Consider the following 25,405-nt stretch of genomic DNA (forward strand, 5'->3'; position numbering starts at 1 on the left):
TAGACATAAAAGTGGGAAAAGAAAATCATGAATTATCACTAAGGCCACTGGAACACTTTGACATAGATTATATACCTTAAAGAACAATGTTACGTTAAATTTCTTCCTTAACTGTACGTATAATGATTTTATAACACAATACCATAATCTGATGTCACATATTACACTCTAAATCAAAATGAGTTCAATGATTTCTGTGACATATTTCTCCACTCTCCTGAAAGCCAAAGTGAAGTAATATTAGAGAAACACAGAGAAAGAAGAAACAAACTTGAAATACCGATATTGGTCCCACTCGTGAAAGCAAACGATAAGCCCGATGCTGATGGTGTCCGATATATGCCCATTCAAGACTTACAAGGTGTGACACTGCGCAGATGAATTGGACTAAGGCCTGCCATGTCGCAGCCGAGATGTCAGATCCTTCATGTTGACACAGTGATAAAAACTGTGAAAAAAAAAACAATGTTACACACTAAGGACATTTTATTTGCCATATCAATTGGCATAATTTTGCTCTTTCCTAGCTCTATTCTAGTCAATATCATCTATTTCACTACAATCGAGATGAAATGAAACGGCACTTTGGCTAATTATGCAGTTAGTGCTATTTCTAAAGTACCAGTAAGTGTAATAACATGTCCTATAGTATGAACATGATGCACCTTTAATGCCCACGCTACGCATATACAACAATGGAACTATAAGTCCTACAATACCCGTTTAAAATGAAATTCATAATGAAAATGAAAATCATAAAAACGATAAAAAATCAAATACTCTCTATCCTTCATTCTATGGTCGTGTAGCAACAAACGTGTACTCACAGATCTATAAGGGGAGCTGGTTTTTATACGTTACATTATTGGCAAGAAAACTATTATTTTCAGTGTTATGAGTGAAAAAAGGGGGTTTACATGTCGTGTTTTGTTCGTATGCATTATGTAATTAGTCCTACAGTGCATATAAATTCACCACATATATTTTCATTAAGTGCCCCCATCCCGATTTATGTTTGTAATGTTTATTTCTTTATCACTCCATGTATTTGTTGTGACAAAAAAAGCTTAGGAAGACAAAGTAGATACATTTTGAAAGCTTCTACAATCTTGCCACCCAGAGACTTTCTTTGAAATCATTCATGTCACACCCTTTTACATGGATACATAAATATCTACCCACTTCTCTATATATTCCTTATTATGGTGCGTCATTACATAGCCCGGATATTTTAGACATCATAAAAGGAAAAAAGAAACACGTATCAATCCAATTTTGACGAATATACTTTATAGCATGGAGAGATCTATTCTTTAAAAAAAAAAATGAATAAATACATGTCTGCGTATGAAAGTAGAAACATGGCCTAACCTCTATACCAAATACAAATCTGCCCCAACCCTCTCCCCCCACCCCCCCCCCCCAAAAAACAAAATGCGATATTATTCAGCTTGTGTGACGAACCATAGAATACCGCTCTATATACATAAATTGTTGATAATTTCAAAGAGGACATCATCCACAGGGAATAATTCAATAGTGAAAGCCAGTAGTCACGAATTATGTGATCGTCACCAATATGAACTTGACGTGAAAACATGAACATTCTTTATTATTACTGTTTTATTTAATATTGATAACAGTTTCATTTTTATTTCTTGGGGCAGTTAATGGTAAGTGGCTTTATCATGTTTTTTTTTTTCTTGATTTAATCGAGAAAAAAAAAAGTAAACGTGTATTAAAGATTTCCTGTAAAGTAAATAATACCAAGCAAATACACACACACACACACACATGACACACACACACACACAAAATGATATACCCGTTGTCTAAATGTTGATGTTGTAAGGAAGACAAGGATATTGTCTGCTATGATGACATTCTGCAGCTCGAAAGCCCAAAAGTTTGGCATGGTGGAGATACTCTGAGCGTAGGCCTGTAATGCAGCAGCAGAGATGGAAGGTCCTCCACAGTGTCTGATTGATTCCAGCTGTTGTAGAATTGAAGGTAGTATTATACAAGTTTTGATGATGATTACGATTTCATACGCTCATAGAAGCTGAGATACCCCTATTATATTTATATACATATACATACGACATATAAATGTATGTATATGTATAGTAAAACACACACACACACACTTACACACACATCTAATGAACATTTATTAACACAACCCTTACCGGCATCGAGAGGTAGATCATGAAAAGAAGACTTATGGATTGTAACTGTGGAGTGAAGAGGGGGATGATGTAAAACACAGATAAAAACACCCATCACTTCAATAAGTAGATACGATGACATTGCCTCAATAAGGTTTTCCACTTAATTTTACATATAAAATCTTCACTATTTTTTCTATCCTATCAAAGAAACCACTGCCATTCACATTTGTAATATTAGTATATGTAACTTCTAAGGAGAGACACCTAAAGTTATATAGAATTATGGAGTTATGCCAGCATCTCCTTTTCAATTTTCAGTAGACCTTAATATTGGAATCATTGTTGTGTGTACTTGGGAAACCCCACCCATTTATTCTTTCAAAAAAAAAAATGGTTTCTGATCGAATGATCACAATCCTTCTGTATTAAAGAAAACTGTGTAATTCCATTCATTTTCGATTCTACTCAAAACGGTCAACATGAATCTCTCCTCTATGGCCCACTATACGATATTACACTGGAATATAACAAATGCAAATTAAGATACCCTTGCTTCAGATGCTGATGTCTTGAGGGCCAGAAAGAAACCGTCGGCTATGTTGACTTCCTCTAGCTCCAGAGTCTTAAGGTTTGGCATGGTGCAAATACTCTTGGCATATGCCTCTGATGCAGCAGCAGAAATGTCAAGTCTTCCATAGTGTCTGATTAATTTCAGCTGTGCAGTACAGAAAGAGGGTGAGAAATAACATAAAATACTAACGGTTAACGGAAGGCTATCCTGTCAGTGTGAATATAATACCTCCATGTTTTCATCCCTTTTCCTCCCTCCGACATGAACAAATACGAACAACGCATAAACAAAGAGTATCATACAGGTATTGATGATGATTACGATTTCATATGCTCATAGAAGCTGAGATAGCCCTATTATATTTATATACATATACATATCAAGTATAGATATGTTTATATATATTTTTTTCTCTTAACACAACCCTTGCCTGCACCGAGAGGTAGATCATGAAATGAAGACTTATAGATTGTAGCAGTGGCGTGAAGAGGAGGGGGATGATGTAAAACACAGATGAAAACACCCATCACTTCAATAAGTAGATACGATGACATTGCCTCAATAAAGTTTTCCATTTAATTTTACACATAAAATCTTCACTATTTTTTTCTATCCTATTAAAGAAACCACTACCATCCACATTTGTAATATTAGTACATGCATCTTCTAAGGAGTGACACCTAAAGTTATATAGGATTATGGGGTTATGCCAGCATCTCCTATTCAATTTTCAGTAGACCTTAATATTGGAATCATTGTTTTGTGTACTTGGGAAATCCCACCCATCTATTTCTTCATTTTATTAAAAAGAAAAAAAAATCGGTTTCCGATCGAATGATTACAATCCTTCTCTATTAAAGAAAACTTTGTAATTCCATTCATTTTCGATTCTAATCAAAACGGTCAACGTGAATCTCTCCTCTATGGCCCACTGTACGATATTACACTGGAATATAACAAATGCAAATAAAGATACCCTTGCTTCTGATGCTGATGTCTTGAGGGCCAGAAAGAAACCGTCGGCTATGTTGACTTTCTGTAGCTCCAGAGTCTTAAGGTTTGGCATGGTGCAAATACTCTTGGCATATGCCTCTGATGCAGCAGCAGAAATGTCAAGTCCTCCAGAGTGTCTGATTAATTCCAGCTGTGAAGTACAGAAAGAGGGTGAGAAATAACATAAAATACTAACGGTTAACGGAAGGCTATCCTGTCAGTGTGAATATAATACCTCCATGTTTTTATTCCTTTTCCTCCCTCCGACACACACAAAATACGAACAACACCCAAACAAAGAGTACATATTACAGAATAAGGATCCCGACCAATTGGCGGGGAGGCTTGAAACAATTTTCATTCTGAAGACATAATGTAACATTGTGGTCACATAACTGTAAGTTTGAACGAAGCAACAAGCAAAAAATCCATGAATTCAGATTCTTAATGTTTGGTGGGTAATAGGTGCTCTTTTTTTACACAAACCTTGGCGGCAGCAAGAGGTAGATCATGAAATGTGGACTTATGGATTTGAGCTGTCGAGCGAAAGGGGGGATTTGAAACACAGATGAAAAAAACAAAAACAAAAAACATCTCTTCAGGAAGTAGATCAAATGGCATCGCCTCAGTAAAGTGGTCCATTGAATTTCACACATTTGAAATCTTCAATCAGTTTTTGTTTTTACTTCAATTGTAATAAACAAACCACTACCATCTATACCTGTAAGAGTGACGCCTGTAAGAAGTGGATGGGGGGGGGGGGGGGGGTAGTGATGTAAAACGGAGATGAAAACACCCATTACATCAGGAGGTAGGTAAAATGACATTGCCTCAAAGTCTTCCATTTGATTTGACACACGAAATCTTCACTTAGTTTCTCTTTCTTTAAATTCAATTCGAGTGTAGAGACCGCTACCATCCACATTATATTGTACGAGTAGTACATGTATCATTTAAGGAGTTATATAAGAAAGGCGGTTATTTGTGTTTCGTGGGATGTATGAAACTATGACATTATAGACTAATCCACCTTCATGAGGAATAACCACCATCACCATTGCTTTGTAGAATTGATGTGACATTTAGAGGGGTAATAATGTCGCAATGGGACATATGCAAGTGGTTGATTTATTGTGCTATGTCTTTTACGGGATAATTCTAGTGAGGCTAATTCAGTATACGATCGAACGAATCGATTTTCATATGAGTTCACCAATAATCTTTGTTTTCTTATAACAGATTGAATTTCAGCATGGTATGACTTTTTTTCATGAAAGTCTTTGTTTGTCTGTTCAACGACTTATTATTTTTTGTTTTTGTTTTATGAATACTGAAAACAAATATCTGCTCTTTAGTTCAGTCTGTTATTTTCCTGTGTGTGTGTGTGGGGGGGGGGGAGGTGGGGGGATTAATGCATTGTAAGATACCCTTGTTCTTGATGCTAATTCGGCGAGAGTGAGGTAGAAATCGTCTGTGATCCCGACATCATTTATCTCTAGAGTCCGAAGGGTTGGCATGGTGCAGATGATTTCTGCTAAGGCTCTTGATCCAGCAATCGAAATTGTAGCTAATTCCATTGATAGCTCGCATGTAGCATCACAGGAGGAGGTAAAAGTCTACGTTGACAGAATTAATATTCAAATTCATGTAAATGCATGGCATGTCTTTTATCCCTACTCATTCGCATCTTACCCCCCTCAAAAAATGAAAGGCTCAAAATGTAGACATAAAAGTGGAAAAAGAAAATCATGAATTATCACTAAGGCGACTAGAACACTTTGACATAGATTATATACCTCGAAGAATAATGTTACGTTATATTTCTTCCTTAACTGTACGTATAATGATTTTATAACACAATACCATAATCTGATGTCACATATTACACTCTAAATCAAAATGAGTTCAATGATTTCTGTGACATATTTCTCCACTCTCCTGAAAGCCAAAGTGAAGTAATATTAGAGAAACACAGAGAAAGAAGAAACAAACTTGAAATACCGATCTTTGTCCCACTCGTGAAAGAAAATGATAAGCCTGATGCTGATGGTGTCCGATATGTGCCCTTTCAAGACTTAGAAGGTGTGACACTGCGCAGATGAATTGGACTAAGGCCTGCCATGTCGCAGCCGAGATGTCAGATCCTTCATGTTGACACTGTGATAGTAACTGTGAAGTACTGTAGAGGGGAGTCTCCGAAGTCTAATGCATAAAACAATGTTACACACAAAGGACATTTAATTTGCCATATCAATTGGCATAATTTTACTCTTTCCTAGCACTATTCTAGTCAATATCATCTAATTCACTACAAATCGAGATGAAATGAAACGACACTTGGGCTAATTATGCAGTTAGTGCTATTTCTAAAGTACCAGTAAGTGTAATAACATGTACTAGTATGCACATGATGCACCTTTAATGCCCACGCTACGCATATACAACAATGGAACTTTAAGTCCTACAATACCCTATTAAAATGAAATTCATAATGAAAATGAAAATCATAAAAACGATAAAAAATCAAATACTCTCCATCTTTCATTCTATGGTTGTGTAGCAACAAACGTGAACTCACAGATCTGTAAGGGCAGCTGGTTTTTATATGTTACATTATTGACAAGAAAACTATCATTTTCAGTGTTATGAGTGAAAAAAGGGGGTTTACATGTCACGTTTTGTTCGTATGCATTATGTAATTAGTCCTACAGTGCATATAAATTCACAACATATATTTCCATTAAATGCCCCCATCCCGATTTATGTTTGTAATGTTTATTTCTTTATCACTCCATGTATTTGTTGTGACAAAAAGCTTAGGAAGACAAAGCTGATAAATTTTGAAAGCTTCTACAATCTTGCCACCCAGAGACTTTCTTTGAAATCATTCATGTCACACCCTTTTACATGGCTACATAAATATCTACCCATTTCTCTATATATTCCTTGTTATGGTGCGTCATTACATAGCCCTGATATTTTGGACATCATAAAAGGAAAAAAGAAACACGTATCAATCCAATTTTGACGAATATACTTTATAGCATGGAGAGATGTATTCTTAAAAAAAATAAATAAATACATGTCTGCGTATGAAAGTAGAAACATGGCCTAACCTCTATACCAAATACAAATCTGCCCCAACCCTCTCCCCCACCTCCCCCCCCCCAAAAAAAAAAAAAAAAATATGCGATATTATTCAGCTTGTGTGCCGACCCATAGAATACCGCTCTTTATACATAAATTGTTGATAATTTCAAAGAGGACATTATCCACAGGGAATAATTCAATAGTGAAAGCCAGTGATCACGAGTTATGTGATCGTCACCAATATGAACTTGACGTGAAAACATGAAAATTCTATATTATTACTGTTTTATTCAATGTTGATAACAGTTTCATTTTTATTTCTTAGGGCAGTTAATGGTTAGCGGCTTTATCATTCTTTTTTCTTGTTAAAGTAACTAATACCAAGCAAATACACACACACACACACACACACACACACACACACACACACACACAAATGATATACCCATAGTCTAAATGTTGATGCTGATAGGGAGACAGAGATATTGTCTGCTATGATGACATTCTTCAGCTTGAGAGCCCGAAGGTTTGGCATGGTGGAGATACTCTGAGCGTAGGCCTGTAATGCAGCAGCAGAGATGGAAGGTCCTCCACAGTGTCTGATTGATTCCAGCTGTTGTAGAATTAAAGGTAATATCATACAGGTTTTGATGATGATTACGATTTCATATGCTCATAGAAGCTGAGATATCCCTATTATATTTGCATACATATACATACCACGTATAAATATATGTACATGTATATGTATAGTAAAACACACACACACACACACACACACACATATATATATATAATGTACATATTTATATTTATTAACACAACCCTTGCCGGCACCGAAAGGTAAAGATCATGAAAAGAGGACTTATGGATTGTCACTGTGGAGTGAAGAGGAGGGGGATGATGTAAAACACAGATTAAAACACCCATCACTTCAGTAAGTAGATACGATGACATTGCCTCAATAAAGTTTTCCATTTAATTTTACACATACAATCTTTACTATTTTTTTCTATCCTACTAAAGAAACCACTACCATCCACATTTGTAATGTTAGTACACGTATCTTCTAAGGAGTGACATCTAAAGTTATATAGGATTATGGGTTATGCCAGCTTCTCCTTTTCAATTTTCAGTAGACCTTAATATTGGAATCATTGTTTTGTGTACTTGGGAAACCCCACCCATTCATTCCTTCATTTTATAAAAAAGAAAAAAAAAATCGGTCCCTGATCGAATGATTACAATCCTTCTGTACTAAAGAAAAAATTGTAATTCCATTCTCTTTCGATTCTAATCAAAACGGTCAACGTGAATCTCTCCTCTATGGCCCACTATACGATATTACACTGGAATATAACAAATGCAAATTAAGATACCCTTGCGTCTGATGCTGATGTCTTGAGGGCAAGAAAGAAACCGTCGGCTATGTTGACTTCCTCTAGCTCCAGAGTCTTAAGGTTTGGCATGGTGCAAATACTCTTGGCATATGCTTCTGATGCAGCAGCAGAAATGTCAAGTCTTCCAGAGTGTTTGATTGATTTCAGCTGTGCAGTACAGAAAGAGGGTGAGAAATAACATAAAATACTAAGGAAAGACTATCCTGTCAGTGTGAATGAATATAGTACCTCCATGTTTTCATCCCTTCTCCCCCCTCCGACACACACAAATACGAACAACACATAAACAAAGAGTACATATTACCGAATAAGGATCCCGACCGATTGGCATGGAGGCTTGTAACAATTTTCATTCTGAAGACATAATGTAACATTGTGGTAACATAACTGTAAGTTCGAACAAAGCAACAACCTACACCACAAGTAAAAAAATCCATGAATTCAGATTCTTAATGTTAGGCATGTAACAGGTGCTCTTTTTTTTTAAACACAAACCTTGGCGGCACCAAGAGGTAGATCATGAAATGTGGACTTATGGATTTGAGCTGTGGAGCGAAGGGGGGGGGGGTGATTTGAAACACAGATGAAAAAAAAACCCCATCTCTTCCGGCAGAAAATGGCATCTTCTCAATATCATACAGGTATTGATGATGAAGTGAAGAGGAGGGGGGTGATGTAAAACACAGATTAAAACACCCATCATTTCAGTAAGTACATACGATGACATTGCGTCAATAAAGTTTTCCATTTAATTTTACACATACAATCTTTACTATTTTTTTCTATCCTATTAAAGAAACCATCACCATCCCCATTAGTAATATTAGTACATGTATCATCTAGGGAGTGACACCTAAAGGTATATAGGATCAACGGCGTAGCCAGGATTTCATCTTGGGGGGGGGGGCGGTTAGTCTGCGAGGGAGCGAACCGACCGAGCCCGAGCGAGCGGAGCGAGCGAGGGGGGGGGGAGGGGGGTGTCCCCCCTCCCACGGTAAGAACTTTTTGCATTTGGATGTTGTAAATGGTGCAATTTCATGCATGTTTTTGCGCGTTTTATCGACGTGAAACAGTCCCACTTGTTTATGGTAGCACTTTATTTTGATGTAGATTATCATTGAACAATTTGCCTATAAAATGGTATAATTTAGATACACTTCTTGTATTATTTCTTTTCACTGAATATCATGAACGCGACTGAACCCGAGAGAGCGGAGCGAGCGAGGGGGTAGGGGAGGGTGTGGGAGGGGGGTGTCCCCCCTCCCACAGTATGAACTTTTTGCAGTTTGATATTGCAAATGGTGCAATTTGATGCATGTTTTTGAATTTGATGCATGTCTTTGCGCGTTTTATCGACGTGAAACAGTCCTACTTGTTTATGGTAGCAGTTTATTTTGATGTAGATTATTATTGAACAATTTGCATATAAAATGGTATAATTTAGATACGCTTCTTGTATTAATTCTTTTTACTGAATGTTACGAACGCGACTGAACCCGAGCGAGCGGAGCGAGCATGGGGGTAGGGGAGGGCGTGGGAGGGGGGGGGGGGGGTGTCCCCCTCCCACAGTAAGAACTTTTTGCATTTTGATGTTGCAAATGGTGCAATTTGATGCCATGTTTTTGCACGTTTTATCGACGTTAAACAGTCCGACTTGTTTAAGGTAGCAGTATATTTTAGGGTAGATTATTATTGAACAATTTGCCTATAAAATGGTATAGTTTAAATACACTTCTTGTATTAATTCTTTTCACTGAATATCATGAACGCGACTGAACCCGAGCGAGCGGAGCGAGCGAGGGGGAGGGGAGGGCGTGGGAGGGGGGTGTCCCCCCTCCCACGGTAAGAACTTTTTGCAGTTTGATTTTGCAAATGGTGCAATTTGAAGCAGGTTTTTGCGCGTTTTATCGACGTGAAACAGTCCCACTTGTTTAAGGTAGCAGTATATTTTAGTGTAGATTATTATTGAACAATTTGCCTATAAAATGGTATAATTTAGATACACTTCTTGTATTAATTCTTTTCACTGAATATCATGAACGCGACTTAACCCGAGCGAGTGGAGCGAGCGAGGGGGTAGGGGAGGGTGTTGGAGGCGGAGGGTCCCCCTCCCACGGTGAGAACTTTTTGCATTTTGATGTTGCAAATGGTGCAATTTGATGCATGTTCTTGCGTGTTTTAACGAGTTGAAACAGTCCCACTTGTTTAAGGTTGCAGTATATTTTAGTGTACACGACGATAGATTATTATTGAACAATTTGCCTATAAAATGGTATAATTTAGATACACTAGTCTTCTTGTATTAATTCTTACACTGAATGTCACGAACGCTGTCTGTTCAGCAATCAGACAGAAAAAGCATGCAGACGAGGGTGTAGATAGGGGCATATCCCCTCCCACACGAAGGTGATTTTGCGTTTTCAGACCTGAAATTCAGCGATCTGGTGCAAATTTTTGCTGCAATACTTTTTCATCGAAGTGTTAAAATTACGGAATTTAGCTCTTAGTCCGAATGTGCACCATCTGTGCGTATGTATAAAGTCAAGTGAGGTAGAACTTAGGGGAAGAACGCAAAAGCTCCGCGAGCGGGAGGGGGAATCCCCCTCCCGCTCGCGGAGCTTTTGCGTTTTTAGAATTGAAATAAAGCGATCTGGGTATAGCCACAGTCTACTTATTTGCATGGCGGGGGGGGGGGGGCGAGCAGGGAGAAGGCGTGGGCGATTGTTATCTCCACCCTTCCCTTCCAATGGAGCTTTTATCTTTTTAAGGTTGAAATTGAGATATCTCGTATAAGCATATTTGATGGAAGCAACATTTTGGGAAATCAAAAAAAAAACAAACAAAACTGATGGGGGGGGGGGGAGGGGGGGCTGAGGGAGGAAAGGGTCGATTAAAAGGGGAAATTCCCCTTATACATGAGGGAACCTTCAGTTTCCGGAATATAAGTCTTGCGCACTCAGAATTATTCAGAATTTTTTGGAAATCTAAAAAGTATACTTAGCTATAGGGAAAGAGGCACAGAGGGGGAGGGTTTGGGAGGGGGTATTCCCCTCCCAAGCACGAGAGATTTTGCATATTTTGAATTGAAATTCAACGATCTGGTGCACACTTTGAGTGAAATATTAAAAAAAAATATCTTATTTGATGAAAGGTTGCAAAGGAGACCCGCTTCATGTGCATGCATACAGTATACACGCATTTTTTTTTCCGCCCCCCAAATCCCCGGTCCAAATCTTGGGGGGGGGGGGGACCGCCCCCATCGCCCCCCCCCCTGGCTACGCCAGTGTATAGGATTATGGGGATATGCCAGCATCTCCTATTCAATTTTCAGTAGACCTTAATAATTTAATCATTGTTTTGTGTACTTGGGAAACCCCATCCATTTATTCCTTCATTTTATTAAAAAAAATCGGTTTCTGATCGAATGATTACAATCCTTCTGTATTAAAGAAAACTTTGTAATTCCATTCATTTTCGATTCCAATCAAAACGGTCAACATGAATCTCTCCTCTATGGCCCACTATACGATATTACACTGGAATATAACAAATGCAAATTAAGATACCCTTGCTTCAGATGCTGATGTCTTGAGGGCCAAAAAGAAACCGTCGGCAATGTTGACTTCCCCTAGCTCCAGAGTCTTAAGATTTGGCATGGTGCAAATACTCTTGGCATATGCCTCTGATGCAGCAGCAGAAATGTCAGGTCCTCCAGAGTGTTTGATTAATTCCAGCTGTGCAGTACAGAAAGAGGGTGAGAAATAACATAAAATACTAAGGGAAGACTATCCTGTCAGTGTGAATATAATACCTCCATGTTTTCATCCCTTTTCCTCCCTCCGACACAAACAAATACGAACAACACATAAACAAAGAGTACATATTACCGAATAAGGATCCCGACCGATTGGCATGGAGGCTTGTAACAATTTTCATTCTGAAGACATAATGTAACATTGTGGTAACATAACTGTAAGTTTGAACAAAGCAACAACCTACACCACAAGTAAAAAAATCCATGAATTCAGATTCTTAATGTTAGGCCTTGTAACAGGTGCTCTTTTTTTTAAACACAAACCTTGGCGGCACCAAGAGGTAGATCATGAAATGTGGACTTATGGATTTGAGCTGTTATGCGAAGGGGGGGGGGGTGATTTGAAACACAGATGAAAAAAAAAAAAAAACATCTCTTCCGGCAGAAAATGGCATCTTCTCAATATCATACAGGTATTGATGATGAAGTGAAGAGGAGGGGGATGATGTAAAACACTGATTAAAACACCCATCATTTCAGTAAGTAGATACGATGACATTGCGTCAATAAAGTTTTCCATTTAATTTTACACATACAATCTTTACTACTTTTTTCTATCCTATTAAAGAAACCATTACCATCCCCATTTGTAATATTAGTACATGTATCATCTAGGGAGTGATACCTAAAGGTATATAGGATTATGGGGATATGCCAGCATCTCCTATTCATTTTTCAGTAGACCTTTATATTGGAATCATTGTTTTGTGTACTTGGGAAACCCCATCCATTTATTCCTTCATTTTATTAAAAAAAAAAATCTTTTTCTGATCGAATGATTACAATTCTTCTGTATTAAAGAAAACTTTGTAATTCCATTCATTTTCGATTCCAATCAAAACGGTCAACACGAATCTCTCCTCTATGGCCCACTGTACGATATTACACTGGAATATAACAAATGCAAATTAAGATACCCTTGCTTCTGATGCTGATGTCTTGAGAGCAAGAAAGAAACCGTCGGCTATGTTGACTTCCTCTAGCTCCAGAGTCTTAAGGTTTGGCATGGTGCAAATACTCTTGGCATATGCCTCTGATGCAGCAGTAGAAATGTCAGGTCCTCCAGAGTGTTTGATTAATTCCAGCTGTGCAGTACAGAAAGAGGGTGAGAAATAACATAAAATACTAAGGGAAGACTATCCTGTCAGTGTGAATATAATACCTCCATGTTTTCATCCCTTTTCCTCTCTCCGACACACACAAATACGAACAACACATAAACAAAGAGTACATATTACCGAATAAGGATCCCGACCGATTGGCATGGAGGCTTGTAACAATTTTCAGTCTGAAGACATAATGTAACATTGTGGTAACATAACTGTAAGTTTGAACAAAGCAACAACCTACACCACAAGTAAAAAATCCATGAATACAGATTCTTAATGTTAGGCATGTAACAGGTGCTCTTTTTTTTAAACACAAACCTTGGCGGCACCAAGAGGTAGATCATGAAATGTGGACTTATGGATTTGAGCTGTGGAGCGAAGGGGGGGGGGGGGCAGGCCCGTAGCCAGGATTTTTCAAGGGGGGGGGGGGTGCGGTCACTAAAAAAACGGACCTTCGGTACCAATACCAATGATGACACACACACACACACACACACAATTATATATATATATATATAAATATATATTCTTTGGACGACCGAACTACAAAAGTTGTATAAGAATTTGTGCGCATATTCTTTGGACGACCGAACTACAAACGTTGTATAAGAATTTGCGCGCGAAGCGCGCCGCAAATTGTGAATTTTGACTGTTTTATGACGTTTTAAAGTCTCGAGGAAATTTGTATTTTTGTCTGTTGCATGCAATCGCGTTACGGTATTTCATCTAGGAAATAGTAAAAACTCATTTTGCCAGGAAGTTGCAAAGTTTCATTGTGTTCGAGACTCTGCGCGCGTAACGCGCCGCAAAATTGAGAATAGTGATTTTCCTGGTGTTGTTTTAACTTTTATTTTTTTTTTTCTATTGTATACCCGCGTTAGCAGGCCTGAAGCCAGGATTTTTAAAGGAAGGGGGATTGCGTCAATTAACAAAACGGTCCTTTGATACTGTCCCGGGAGGGGTAGCGACAATTAAAAGGTGGACACCATGCTCATACATGGACTTTCAAAATGGCCCCTAAACGAGTAATGATCATATGATTTTTTCGGGCCTTAAAAACAAGTGTAGAACCCACAGGAAAATATGCCATCCCCCCATTTTTTTGTTATATTTATAAGCTATGTGCTATGTGAAACAATAACCCCTCTGTGAGAGATCTTCTCTCACCCCTACACAAGAGTGGAAGAGTCGAGAACAAAGGAGAGGGTAGCAAGTGGCCTAAGCAGCATCGAATAACCCATCACTTTTTGATTACTGCTTGTGCCCATACAACCCACTAAGACGTGTCTCCTCCCTTCTTCTTTTGTCAAGGTAAGAAACTTCTTGATACATTATATTCAATTATATTTCTACTTGTATGACTTTGTATGATATATAGTCAATGGTGAAAGATGTGAGTTATAAGTGTGATTGTGTCAATTTGTAATAATGAATTACAGCTTGAATGACGGGCGATATAAACAAGTTAGAGAACTTATGTTAGAGAGATTTTGGGTGTGTTAATACATGGTAACTTGTTCTGAGTATGTCTCTGCTCACTCAGTCCATCTGTGTCATAAGTGACTCTTAAAAGTTTAAAGTATTAAATGAGGAAAATATCTCAAACAAGGTATATCAAAAAAGGAAGACTTGTTGGTATCAAGATTTGCAGAAGAATACACATGACTATAATATGTGCATTCTAGTGATATGTTTCATATCGGATTCACCTATATATTTATATATTCTGTACATAACCATGTATATGAATATTCATCCATGATGTTCCTGTTAGTTTGGAGACCAATATATGTAGTTGTTGGAGTTAGTACAGCAATAGAGTTAACATAGGTTGGGAATAGCTATGAGACAAAGATGTGAACGTGTTTGGTGTATACTGTGGGAACAGGCCAGGGGAGTTATATAGCAAAGGAAGTGGAAACAAAGCCTGATGCAGATTAATCTGTTTGCCTGCTCCCCCTTCACCACCTTCCATTCAAGATCCAGTAGATGAGAACAAAGCCAGCAAAGTGTGTGTGTGCAACAGGGTAGAGTGAGGGCAGAAATTAGTACCTTGATACCCCTACCCCTTGCATTCAGCATCTTTGGTCTGTGTAGACACATCTGCTAAGACAAAACAAAGGTAGCAGCATGCTCCTTACAGGGGAGGCACACTTAACCCTATAAAGCCCAAGGGGGGGGGGGGGACATTGTGCCCCCTACCAGATTTTCGTTTGCTACTCCTTCGTCCTTAATCCGATTTCAACCAAATTTGGTGACTTTTCCTAAAATCTTATTGCAAACATTTTGATATATAATTTAGCTATATTTGATGTCGCTGGTTGCCATGGCAACCATAAACTGACAACCATGTCAGTCAGATTTTGCATCTTTTTTTTTCTGTTCCCATTTCATTTCACAGCATTACAGTGTATGAAATGGGTGTTTCTTGGCTGAAATTTGTTGAAGAAGCAAAATTTGAAGTAATTATGGTCCTGGAAAGTTTTTCTTATTATTCCCTTTGTTTTTATGTGGCAAAGGCATAAAACAATAGATATAATAGAGATTATTGAAAACAATAATATTTTCTACAGACTGCCCTTACATTTTGAGTTATTTTGATTCCTTCACCCAAGTTATGCCTCTAATATCATTTGTTTATCGTATTATCGATTTGCAATCTCAAAATTCCACTATTATGCAAATATGAAATGTCATAACTATACATGTACCCATCCCAAACATTTCATCTCAGGTCTCACAATGTATCACTATGTCGATATGAATAGCGCCCCCATGTGGTGACCTTGAGAAATTTCAAACATAACAAATAATAAAATTCCACTTGCTTATCATTTGTGGCAAATATGAAAATGATTGGTCTATAATACGACACATAATGGGGATAAAGAAATCATACCGAAAAATCACGATTTTAGCATATTTCCTATGTATTTCTTTATATTTTTGTAAATAACGCCCTCCATTGGTGACCTTGTGAAAATTCAAATTTGCGGTCATGTAGAGTATGAGTTACTCTACCCACGTGCCAAATATGACGATGATACATCAAACAATAAAAAAGTTATATAGGGGGCACAATGTGCCCCCCCCCCCCCTTGGGCCTGCGAGGGGTCAAAATAGCCTGGGCTTAATAGGGTTAATGTAAGGTGTGAATTAGGTGTTCTTTATAGTGGATGCTGTTCAGCTAGAATAAAGGGATAAGCTGGGGCTGATAGAAACTCTGGCAGAGCTTGTCTCCAGCCACGCGCTAGTCTCACAAACTAGACCCGTTAAGATTGTTTAGTAATATGATATATAATTCGGATGTTACAGTTGTCTCAAACATAGTGAATACATGATTTAAAAGAAGGGGCATTATATAATAGGAATAATATTGAGGTTGAATATGTTAAATAGTACACAGGTACTAGATTCTTTCCATATACAATTTATATCATTCTACTCACAGAGCTGAGTATTAGATGTATTGGGTGAAGTTATTATTGGTATAGTTGTTTAGTAGCATTGCACATTATTGACTAGATTAGTAGAGTTATTAACAGAATATGATTACCTTATAAGAGAAGTTGTTTGATAAATCATGGTGAACATTCTGTTGGTTCAAAGTGGCAGTGTTGATTAACTCTTTTGGTTGTTTATTAGTGATGATGAGTTGAATTGATACTAAAGCCACATTATGCATTATTTGCACCATTATAATTAAGTTTGTATATAATATAACATATAGTTTGTTAGATTATTATTGGGAATGACAGGTTAAAAGATTATTGCATTGATATGTTTTACATTTATTTGGAGTAGAATATATTAGAGTGTTATTGCAAAAGGACAGTAATGTTAATTCATTTTTATTAATTAGTTATCAGTAAATGTTATGTGTGTTGGTTTTATAGATTAGTTTTATTATAGAAGATCACACATACACAGGATGGTATATGAAATATTGGATATGGAGAATTATTGTTTTAGTATACATTATATATTCACTGTGAGCTGAAGCTCCATATGATAACTATGAGAATGTATGAGAAAGAGTTATCAAACGGATAACAGTGAATGATTATGAATAAATGATCACTTTTTGATTGCTGCTTGTGCCCATACAACCCACTAAGACGTGTCTCCTCCCTTCTTATTTTGTCAAGTTGATTGAGTATCACAGCCCACCCGGCCGCCCCTCGGCAGCCCGACTACTGTGAACTCCCCGATGGACTGTGTCTAGGTGAAGGATTGGTCTGCCTCAAACCCGGATCAAGCGGCAAGGTGGAGATATTGGTCACAAATACAACAAAGCATGACATCACAGTCCATGGCCCAACGATTGTGGGACGGGTGCAACAAGCGGCTGCCATCATACCAGGTCATGTCATGACTCCCCATGAGTTGCCAGAGGTAAAGGTCACCACGGTTACACCCGATACCCCCGCCCATGATGATTTCATCCCTGATGTGGACCTCTCTAATCTTACCCTAGAGCAACAAGAAAAGGTGAAAAGGGTTTTAAGACAAGAAAGGGACGCATTTGGAAGGAATGACGATGACATCGGACGCATTGAACACCTGCAAATGCACATCAATCTTTCCAGTCTTCCAGTCTTCCAGTCGATTTGGCATTTGGTCTGAAAACTGCCGAGGACTCAGGCACCCCAAAGGACTATGACGGCTACGTAGAGAAGTGGAAAGATCAAATGGAGGAGGCATACAAGATGGCTTCCCAACGAATGACAACACCAGCTAGACACAATAAACAGCTCTATGACAAGAACGTCTGCAGTCCAATCCTCTCTCCAGGTGACAGAGTATTGGTCAAGAATTTGGCTCCTACAAGTGGTCCTGGAAAGCTCCGCGGATACTGGGAGAACACGGTGTACAGGGTTGCTGCTCAGAAGGAGGAAATGCCAGTATACGAGATTGCGCCAGAGAGTGGTAAAGGGCGAACTCGAGTCCTACACAGGAATCACCTTCTTCCCTGTGACTTCCTTGAAAAAGAGTCCCCAGCTATGCCGGAACACATACCCCTAAGACCTGAAACTCGTTCCTCAGCAAGCCGGCCTCCGAAGAGAAGACCGCCGCCAAAGTCACCGCCTCCCAATGAGATCTCAGACTCGGACGACTCAGAATCGGGTTACTACTTGGCGAACAGGCGGAGAGTTCAGGAGCACGACTCAGATGTAAACCAGGAGAAACCCTACCAATCACAGGAAGCGACTGAGGGAAACCAGATGGATGGTGACCAAAATGCTGAAAATGTCCTAGAACACAGAGCTAATGAAGGCCCAGTTGAGAGAACTCAGGACATTGAGGAGACCCACCAACCACCTGAAAGGGAAGAAACAGATGAAAATCCAGCAACACCACAAACCCCACCGCAGACCCAAGAGAGAAGGACGTCTAGCCGCACCAGGAGACCTCCAACCACTTTCACATATAAACAACTGGGACAGCCTTCGACTATTGGTCATATGAACACTATGTCTGGCCACAGACAAGATTAGTAGTCTATGGACCCCAGCTTACAACCTACAACCACCAACTTTTCCCCAACTTCTACACTGATGTGAACGCCAGCCAGCCTTTCATCCAACCCTCCATTCCTCCTCAATACCTCCTTCGTAACCAGTACTCTAACTTTAACCAACAACCTTTCCCCCTCTTTCCTCCTCCTGCCCAACTATATCATCTGATGGGAATGAGTTCCAGTGGGCCAAATAATTCGTATCACCATTACCACTACCCTCCAGGCCAGATCCCGACATGATGTCCCCATGATGTTCCGCTGCACACACGAGATGTCTGCGAGTCTACATATCATCTGTTCATCGCACCAGGGCATTTCCAGAAATCTACTGTCAACCTGGGTTGAAGTGCAGCGAGCTACATCGAGATGGCAAACAAGATCCTCCACAACAAGTGAAAAGACAGTTTCAACAAGGATGAGTGAAACAATAATTACTAACTCACACTGACACTTGCGATTCGCCTTAGACTTATACTCAGTGTTAAAGATGAAGAAAAACAAAATAAATAGGGATAGATGTATAGAGAGATAAAAGCAAACCTATGCGCAGGGTTTGAAGAGAGATAATGGTTCAGGAAGGTGAAGTTAATCTCTAGGTGAGATAAGCAGTCTAAGATGACATACTGGAAATTACATCCCATTGTTAGTTCCTGAACCCCTGTTTGTTGAGAGTGTTTTGTTGAGAAAATACCACTGATGGCATATTATGTATCATTTTGTAATCGATCAATCTAAGGTAGATTGGAAGACCTATATGATAAAACAGGATATGTGCACACCCTGTTAAAGAACAAGTTCACCTTCATAAACATAAGGATTGAGAGAATGTAGCAATATTAGTAGAACACATCATTGAAAGTTTGAGGAAAATCGGACAATCCGTTCAAAAGTTATGAATTTTTGAAGTTTTTGTGCAGTAACCGCTGGATGAGAAGACTACTGCAGTGTGTGAATAATTTAGATGTCACATGCGTACAACAATATAAGGAAAATATAAAGAGAATTTCACAAAATTTCATCTTATGAAAAAAGTTCACATTCCCCCGACTCGTTACCGACAAATGTTATGGGTAATATTATTCCTCCTGCCTTTAGAAAGAGCCAAGTCAAGTGCTCTTTTATTATGTGAAAAAAGTGAAAATATGTTGAATTTTCTTTATATTTTCTTTATACTGTTGTACGCATATGACTCACAAGCTGTAGTAGTCTCCTCATCCAGCGGTTCCAACACAAAAAATTTAAAAATTCATAACTTTTGCATCGATTGTCCAATTTTCCTCAAACTTTCACTGATATGTTCTACTAACATTGTTGCATTCTCTCAATCCTTATGTTTATGAAGGTGAACTTGTCCTTTAAGGTCGTAACAGTCCCAGGAATGGGATTATGCAGAAAGCGTGGAGGACGGATCCTCAACAATTGTGATTATGAAAATGATATATTTCTATAGAAACACTCGAAAAAGGGTATGCTCAATTCAAAGTGACTGATGTTATTGTCTGTAAAAGGGAATTGAAGTGTTCAAAATTCACAAAGTTTAATAGAAGAGGTATATCCATGCCACATTTGTTTTAATGTCGTGGAAGACATTATTTTTAGGAGGGGAGAGATGTAGAACCCACAGGAAAATATGCCATCCCCCCCCCCATTTTTTTTTGTTATATAAGCTATGTGCTATGTGAAGCAATAATCCCTCTGTGAGAGATCTTCTCTCACCCCTACACAAGAGTGGAAGAGTCGAGAACAAAGGAGAGGGTAGCATGTGGCCAAAGCAGCATCAGCTAAAACCCATCACTTTTTGATTGCTGCTTGTGCCCATACAACCCACTAGACGTGTCTCCTCCCTTCTTCTTTTGTCAAGGTAAGAAACTTCTTGATACACTATATTCAATTGAGTATATGAATATAAGAACGACCCAAGTCCACGGAAGATCATTTCGAGTAAACTAAAAAAAACTTCATATCTTTTTCATTTGTCCAATAATATTCTATTTAACTGTGATGGGAAGGCAACATTGTATATACAAATTAGAACATATATTATAATGACAATTAACATTTACATTAATTGTGGAGAGGCCATTTTGTGTGGTGGACTTGGGTCATTCTTTGATTCATATGGACTTGGGTCGTTCTTTGATTCATATACATGATATTCTGCTATAGAGATGGGAGAAGGATGAGAGAGGGCGCTATTATATGAATGTAAGAATGACCCAAGTCCTTCATTCTTACATTAATATAAGATTTAACTCATTCATTTCAGGCACTTCCGGGGGTAATTAGGATTTATCATTTACACACAAGATGAGTCCATGCATAAGCTACAATTTCCCATGTCAAACTAAATTTGGCCAAAAATTGGACTTGGGTCGTTCTTATATTCATATACTCAATTATATTTCTACTTGTATGTATGATATATAGTCAATGGTGAAAGATGTGAGTTATAAGTGTGATTGTGTCAATTTGTAATAATGAATTACAGCTTGAATGACGGGCGATATAAACAAGTTAGAGAACTTATGTTAGAGAGATTTTGGGTGTGTTAATACATGGTAACTTGTTCTGAGTATGCCTCTGCTCACTCAATCCATCTGTGTCATAAGTGACTCTTAAAGTTTAAAGTATTAAATGAGGAAAATATCTCAAACAAGGTATATCAAAAAAGGAAGACTTGTTGGTATCAAGATTTGCAGAAGAATACACATGACTATAATATGTGCATTCTAGTGATATGTTTCATATCGGATTCACCTATATATTTATATATTCTGTACATAACCATGTATATAAATATTCATCCATGTTCCTGTTAGTTTGGAGACCAATATATGTAGTTGTTGGAGTTAGTACAGCAATAGAGTTAACATAGGTTGGGAATAGCTATGAGACAAAGATGTGAACGTGTTTGGTGTATACTGTGGGAACAGGCCAGGGGAGTTATATAGCAAAGGAAGGGGAAACAAAGCCTGATGCAGATTAATCTGTTTGCCTGCCCCCCCTGCACCACCTTCCATTCAATATCCAGTAGATGAGAACAAAGCCAGCAAAGTGTGTGTGTGCAACAGGTTAGAGTGAGGGCAGAAATTAGTACCTTGATACCCCTACCCCTTGCATTCAGCATCTTTGGTCTGTGTAGACACATCTGCTAAGACAAAACAAAGGTAGCAGCATGCTCCTTACAGGGGAGGCATACTTAATGTAAGGTGTGAATTAGGTGTTCTTTATAATGGATGCTGTTCAGCTAGAATAAAGGGATAAGCTGGGGCTGATAGAAACTCTGGCAGAGCTTGTCTCCAGCCACGCGCTAGTCTCACAAACTAGACCCATTAAGATTGTTTAGTAATATGATATATAATTCGGATGTTATAGTTGTCTCAAACATAATTATTGAATGCATGATTTAAAAGGAGCATTCTTTGTTTAAATAAGAAGAATGAATGTATGTCTGTATATATGGTGTATTAAAGGTTTTATAAATGAGAGTAGACAAGTTTATGGACACAGGGTCTGAAACATACACTATTCAGTACTGTACCAAAGAATGAGGTAAACTTGCTGGCACAGAGTTGGCAAACAAACTCTTTGCCTTTGAACTTGCCTAAGAGGAGTAGAGTTTTCCTTGCTTTTTCCACTTGTTCCTAACTTTTAAAGAAATTGCACTCCCCTTGGAAAATGGTAATTGAAATTAGATTGAGTGCAGCTATTTTGATAATTTGTGTTCAATACTATACATAAACATGATGAAAGGGATGGAATAATATTGAGGTTGAATATGTTAAATAGTACACAGGTACTAGATTCTTTCCATATACAATTTATATCATTCTACTCACAGAGCTGAGTATTAGATGTATTGGGTGAAGTTATTATTGGTATAGTTGTTTAGTAGCATTGCACATTATTGACTAGATTAGTAGAGTTATTAACAGAATATGATTACCTTATAAGAGAAGTTGTTTGATAAATCATGGTGAACATTCTGTTGGTTCAAAGTGGCAGTGTTGATTAACTCTTTTGGTTGTTTATTAGTGATGATGAGTTGAATTGATACTAAAGCCACATTATGCATTATTTGCACCATTATAATTAAGTTTGTATATAATATAATATATAGTTTGTTAGATTATTATTGGGAATGACAGGTTAAAAGATTATTGCATTGATATGTTTTACATTTATTTGGAGTAGAATATATTAGAGTGTTATTGCAAAAGGACAGTAATGTTAATTCATTTTTATTAATTAGTTATCAGTAAATGTTATGTGTGTTGGTTTTATAGATTAGTTTTATTATAGAAGATCACACATACACAGGATGGTATATGAAATATTGGATATGGAGAATTATTGTTTTAGTATACATTATATATTCACTGTGAGCTGATGCTCCATATGATAACTATGAGAATGTATGAGAAAGAGTTATCAAACGGATAACAGTGAATGATTATGAATAAATGATCACTTTTTGATTGCTGCTTGTGCCCATACAACCCACTAAGACGTGTCTCCTCCCTTCTTCTTTTGTCAAGTTGATTGAGTATCACAGCCCACCCGGCCGCCCCTCGGCGCGGGTGCTACACAAGTATTCCTTAAATGTTTCCTGCACCCTAAAGAAGTACTTCATCATGATTGAACACTATACCATTTTCCCAAATTTCGGCCTTTTGATACCCTTTGATTATAACACACGCTCGTACATCACACTTTCCATCTAATCCGTGAGAAAAAACGACCCCTATTACTCGTTTTCTTTAGCGAGTATGGTCACCGTGTCCACCTTTCAGTTGGAGTTTTCCATCCCATTGGATGCTGTTTCGAAGATGAGACATTCACTTTACTATACAGTATATCAGCCGTTGGTATGCGAGTTTGTCAAAAACGAAAATGAATAAGAAAATTTTTTAAACAAAATGAATTGTAAATGTGAACCATTTATTTTTGCCTCCTTGTGGTAGGATATTTCCAGCATTTCCGAACTTTCAAATAATCATTCTAGATTTAATAATATCAAAGGTAGTAGATCCGATTCGCAAACATCTCCAATATCAGTCAAATGTCATATTAACCATCATGCTAAGAAGGTTTTCTTTGTGAAATTTGGAGGTCAGTGAAATTCAAAAATTAAACATCCGTTAGCCATTGGAAGAAGTTGAGTGCAAATTCAGACCTCAGGCTTAGTGCTCAGATGTTTTCCTATTTGATTTGATCTGTCTTACTGTGCACACTAAGATACATACTGGAATGGTTATTTCTTATTTATTAAATTATAGTAGCATATTTGGTTACTAGCTGTCTCTAGGCATTTTCGAATTTGGGCTGCACAGAGATCCACTACCTTTGAGTTAGAAGACAGATAAGTAAATAATGATAAAATAAACAAACAAAAAAAAAAAAATGAGGAAGAAAGATTTGCGGTGACACCATGTGTATGTAGTCCTTAACCGGATCGTTGTTTGGTTGAAGAGCCTAGAAAGAGGAGAAACCAAGAGGGAAGCGACATATGGGGGTTGAGAGGAGGGCAAAAAGTGAAGAGTGGGAGACAGTAATGGGCTAGAGGTTGAAGTTGCACTAGTGGAGACGGTAGAGAAAGGAACACAGAGAGTGGTAAGGAAGAATAGTGTGAGAATCAAGTAGGTTGTTCGGACATCGTTAGAAGGGGAAAGATGAAATAGAAGGGAAGAGGAAGGAGTTGAATGTTGGAGAATCATGGAGATAGGGGAGAGCCGTAAAGATTCATGAAACCAAAAGAAGAAAAACGAAGTCGGCGAACAGTGTGGCTATGGAATGCGGAATCAATGGAGAAAGGACGAATAATCCCTCGAAGGAAGGGTAAGTAGAGGAGAGATGAGAATATGTTGAGAATTTACGTCTTGAATCTCAATTTCTTCTTTTTTACTTCTTTTCTTTGCCCCCCCCCCTCCCTCGCCCCCCTCTCTCTCTCTCCCTTCTCTCAACATATTCTCATCTCTCCTCTACTTACCCTTCCTTCGAGGGATTATTCGTCCTTTCTCCATTGATTCCGCATTCCATAGCCACACTGTTCGCCGACTTCGTTTTTCTTCTTTTGGTTTCATGAATCTTTACGGCTCTCCCCTATCTCCATGATTCTCCAACATTCAACTCCTTCCTCTTCCTCTTCCCTTCTATTTCATCTTTCCCCTTCTAACGATGTCCGAACAACCTACTTGATTCTCACACTATTCTTCCTTACCACTCTCTGTGTTCCTTTCTCTACCGTCTCCACTAGTGCAACTTCAACCTCTAGCCCATTACTGTCTCCCACTCTTCACTTTTTGCCCTCCTCACAACCCCCATATGTCGCTTCCCTCTTGGTTCCTCCTCTTTCTAGGCTCTTCAGCCAAACAACGATCCGGTTAAGGACTACATACACATGGTGTCACCGCAAATCTTTCTTCCTCATACTTCACCATGCAAACCTTCAAACAACACACAAAAAAGAATGAGTTTCTTTTGTAATACTATCTGACAAACTTTTTACTTTACCATTTTACTTCATAGCTCAGCACTTTCCATTCTCTCTCATACCCTCTTACCCATTACATTTAAATGAAATACAACTAAAATGAGTTTGCGTGCCTGCATAATACTCTTTGGAAATTATAAGTGAGATGTTCTTAGGTTTTGGCTCACTTTAGAATGAGAACCAATAGAACTGTCACAACATGAGAAAATGTATAAGTAATAATCAACATTACATTTCCGAATT

The 25,405-nt window shown here is 38.1% G+C and overlaps 1 protein-coding gene across 1 annotated transcript in view; it reads right to left on the minus strand.

Moving 5' to 3' along the window:
- The window catches only part of LOC140236092 (uncharacterized), a 69,761-nt gene that overhangs the window by 20,483 nt on the left and 23,873 nt on the right, over nt 1-25,405 (minus strand). Inside the window, exons 4-9 of the mRNA XM_072316063.1 lie at nt 12,957-13,124; nt 11,792-11,959; nt 8,205-8,372; nt 3,719-3,886; nt 2,719-2,886; nt 1,927-1,993 (exon numbers count right to left, since the gene is read on the minus strand). Of these exons, the coding sequence (XP_072172164.1) occupies nt 1,927-1,993; nt 2,719-2,886; nt 3,719-3,886; nt 8,205-8,372; nt 11,792-11,959; nt 12,957-13,124 (907 nt within the window). The remainder of the gene's footprint in view (nt 1-1,926; nt 1,994-2,718; nt 2,887-3,718; nt 3,887-8,204; nt 8,373-11,791; nt 11,960-12,956; nt 13,125-25,405) is intronic.

This window comes from Diadema setosum, chromosome 12 (genome assembly GCF_964275005.1).
Source record: "Diadema setosum chromosome 12, eeDiaSeto1, whole genome shotgun sequence".
NCBI classification, from domain to species: Eukaryota; Metazoa; Echinodermata; class Echinoidea; order Diadematoida; family Diadematidae; genus Diadema; species Diadema setosum.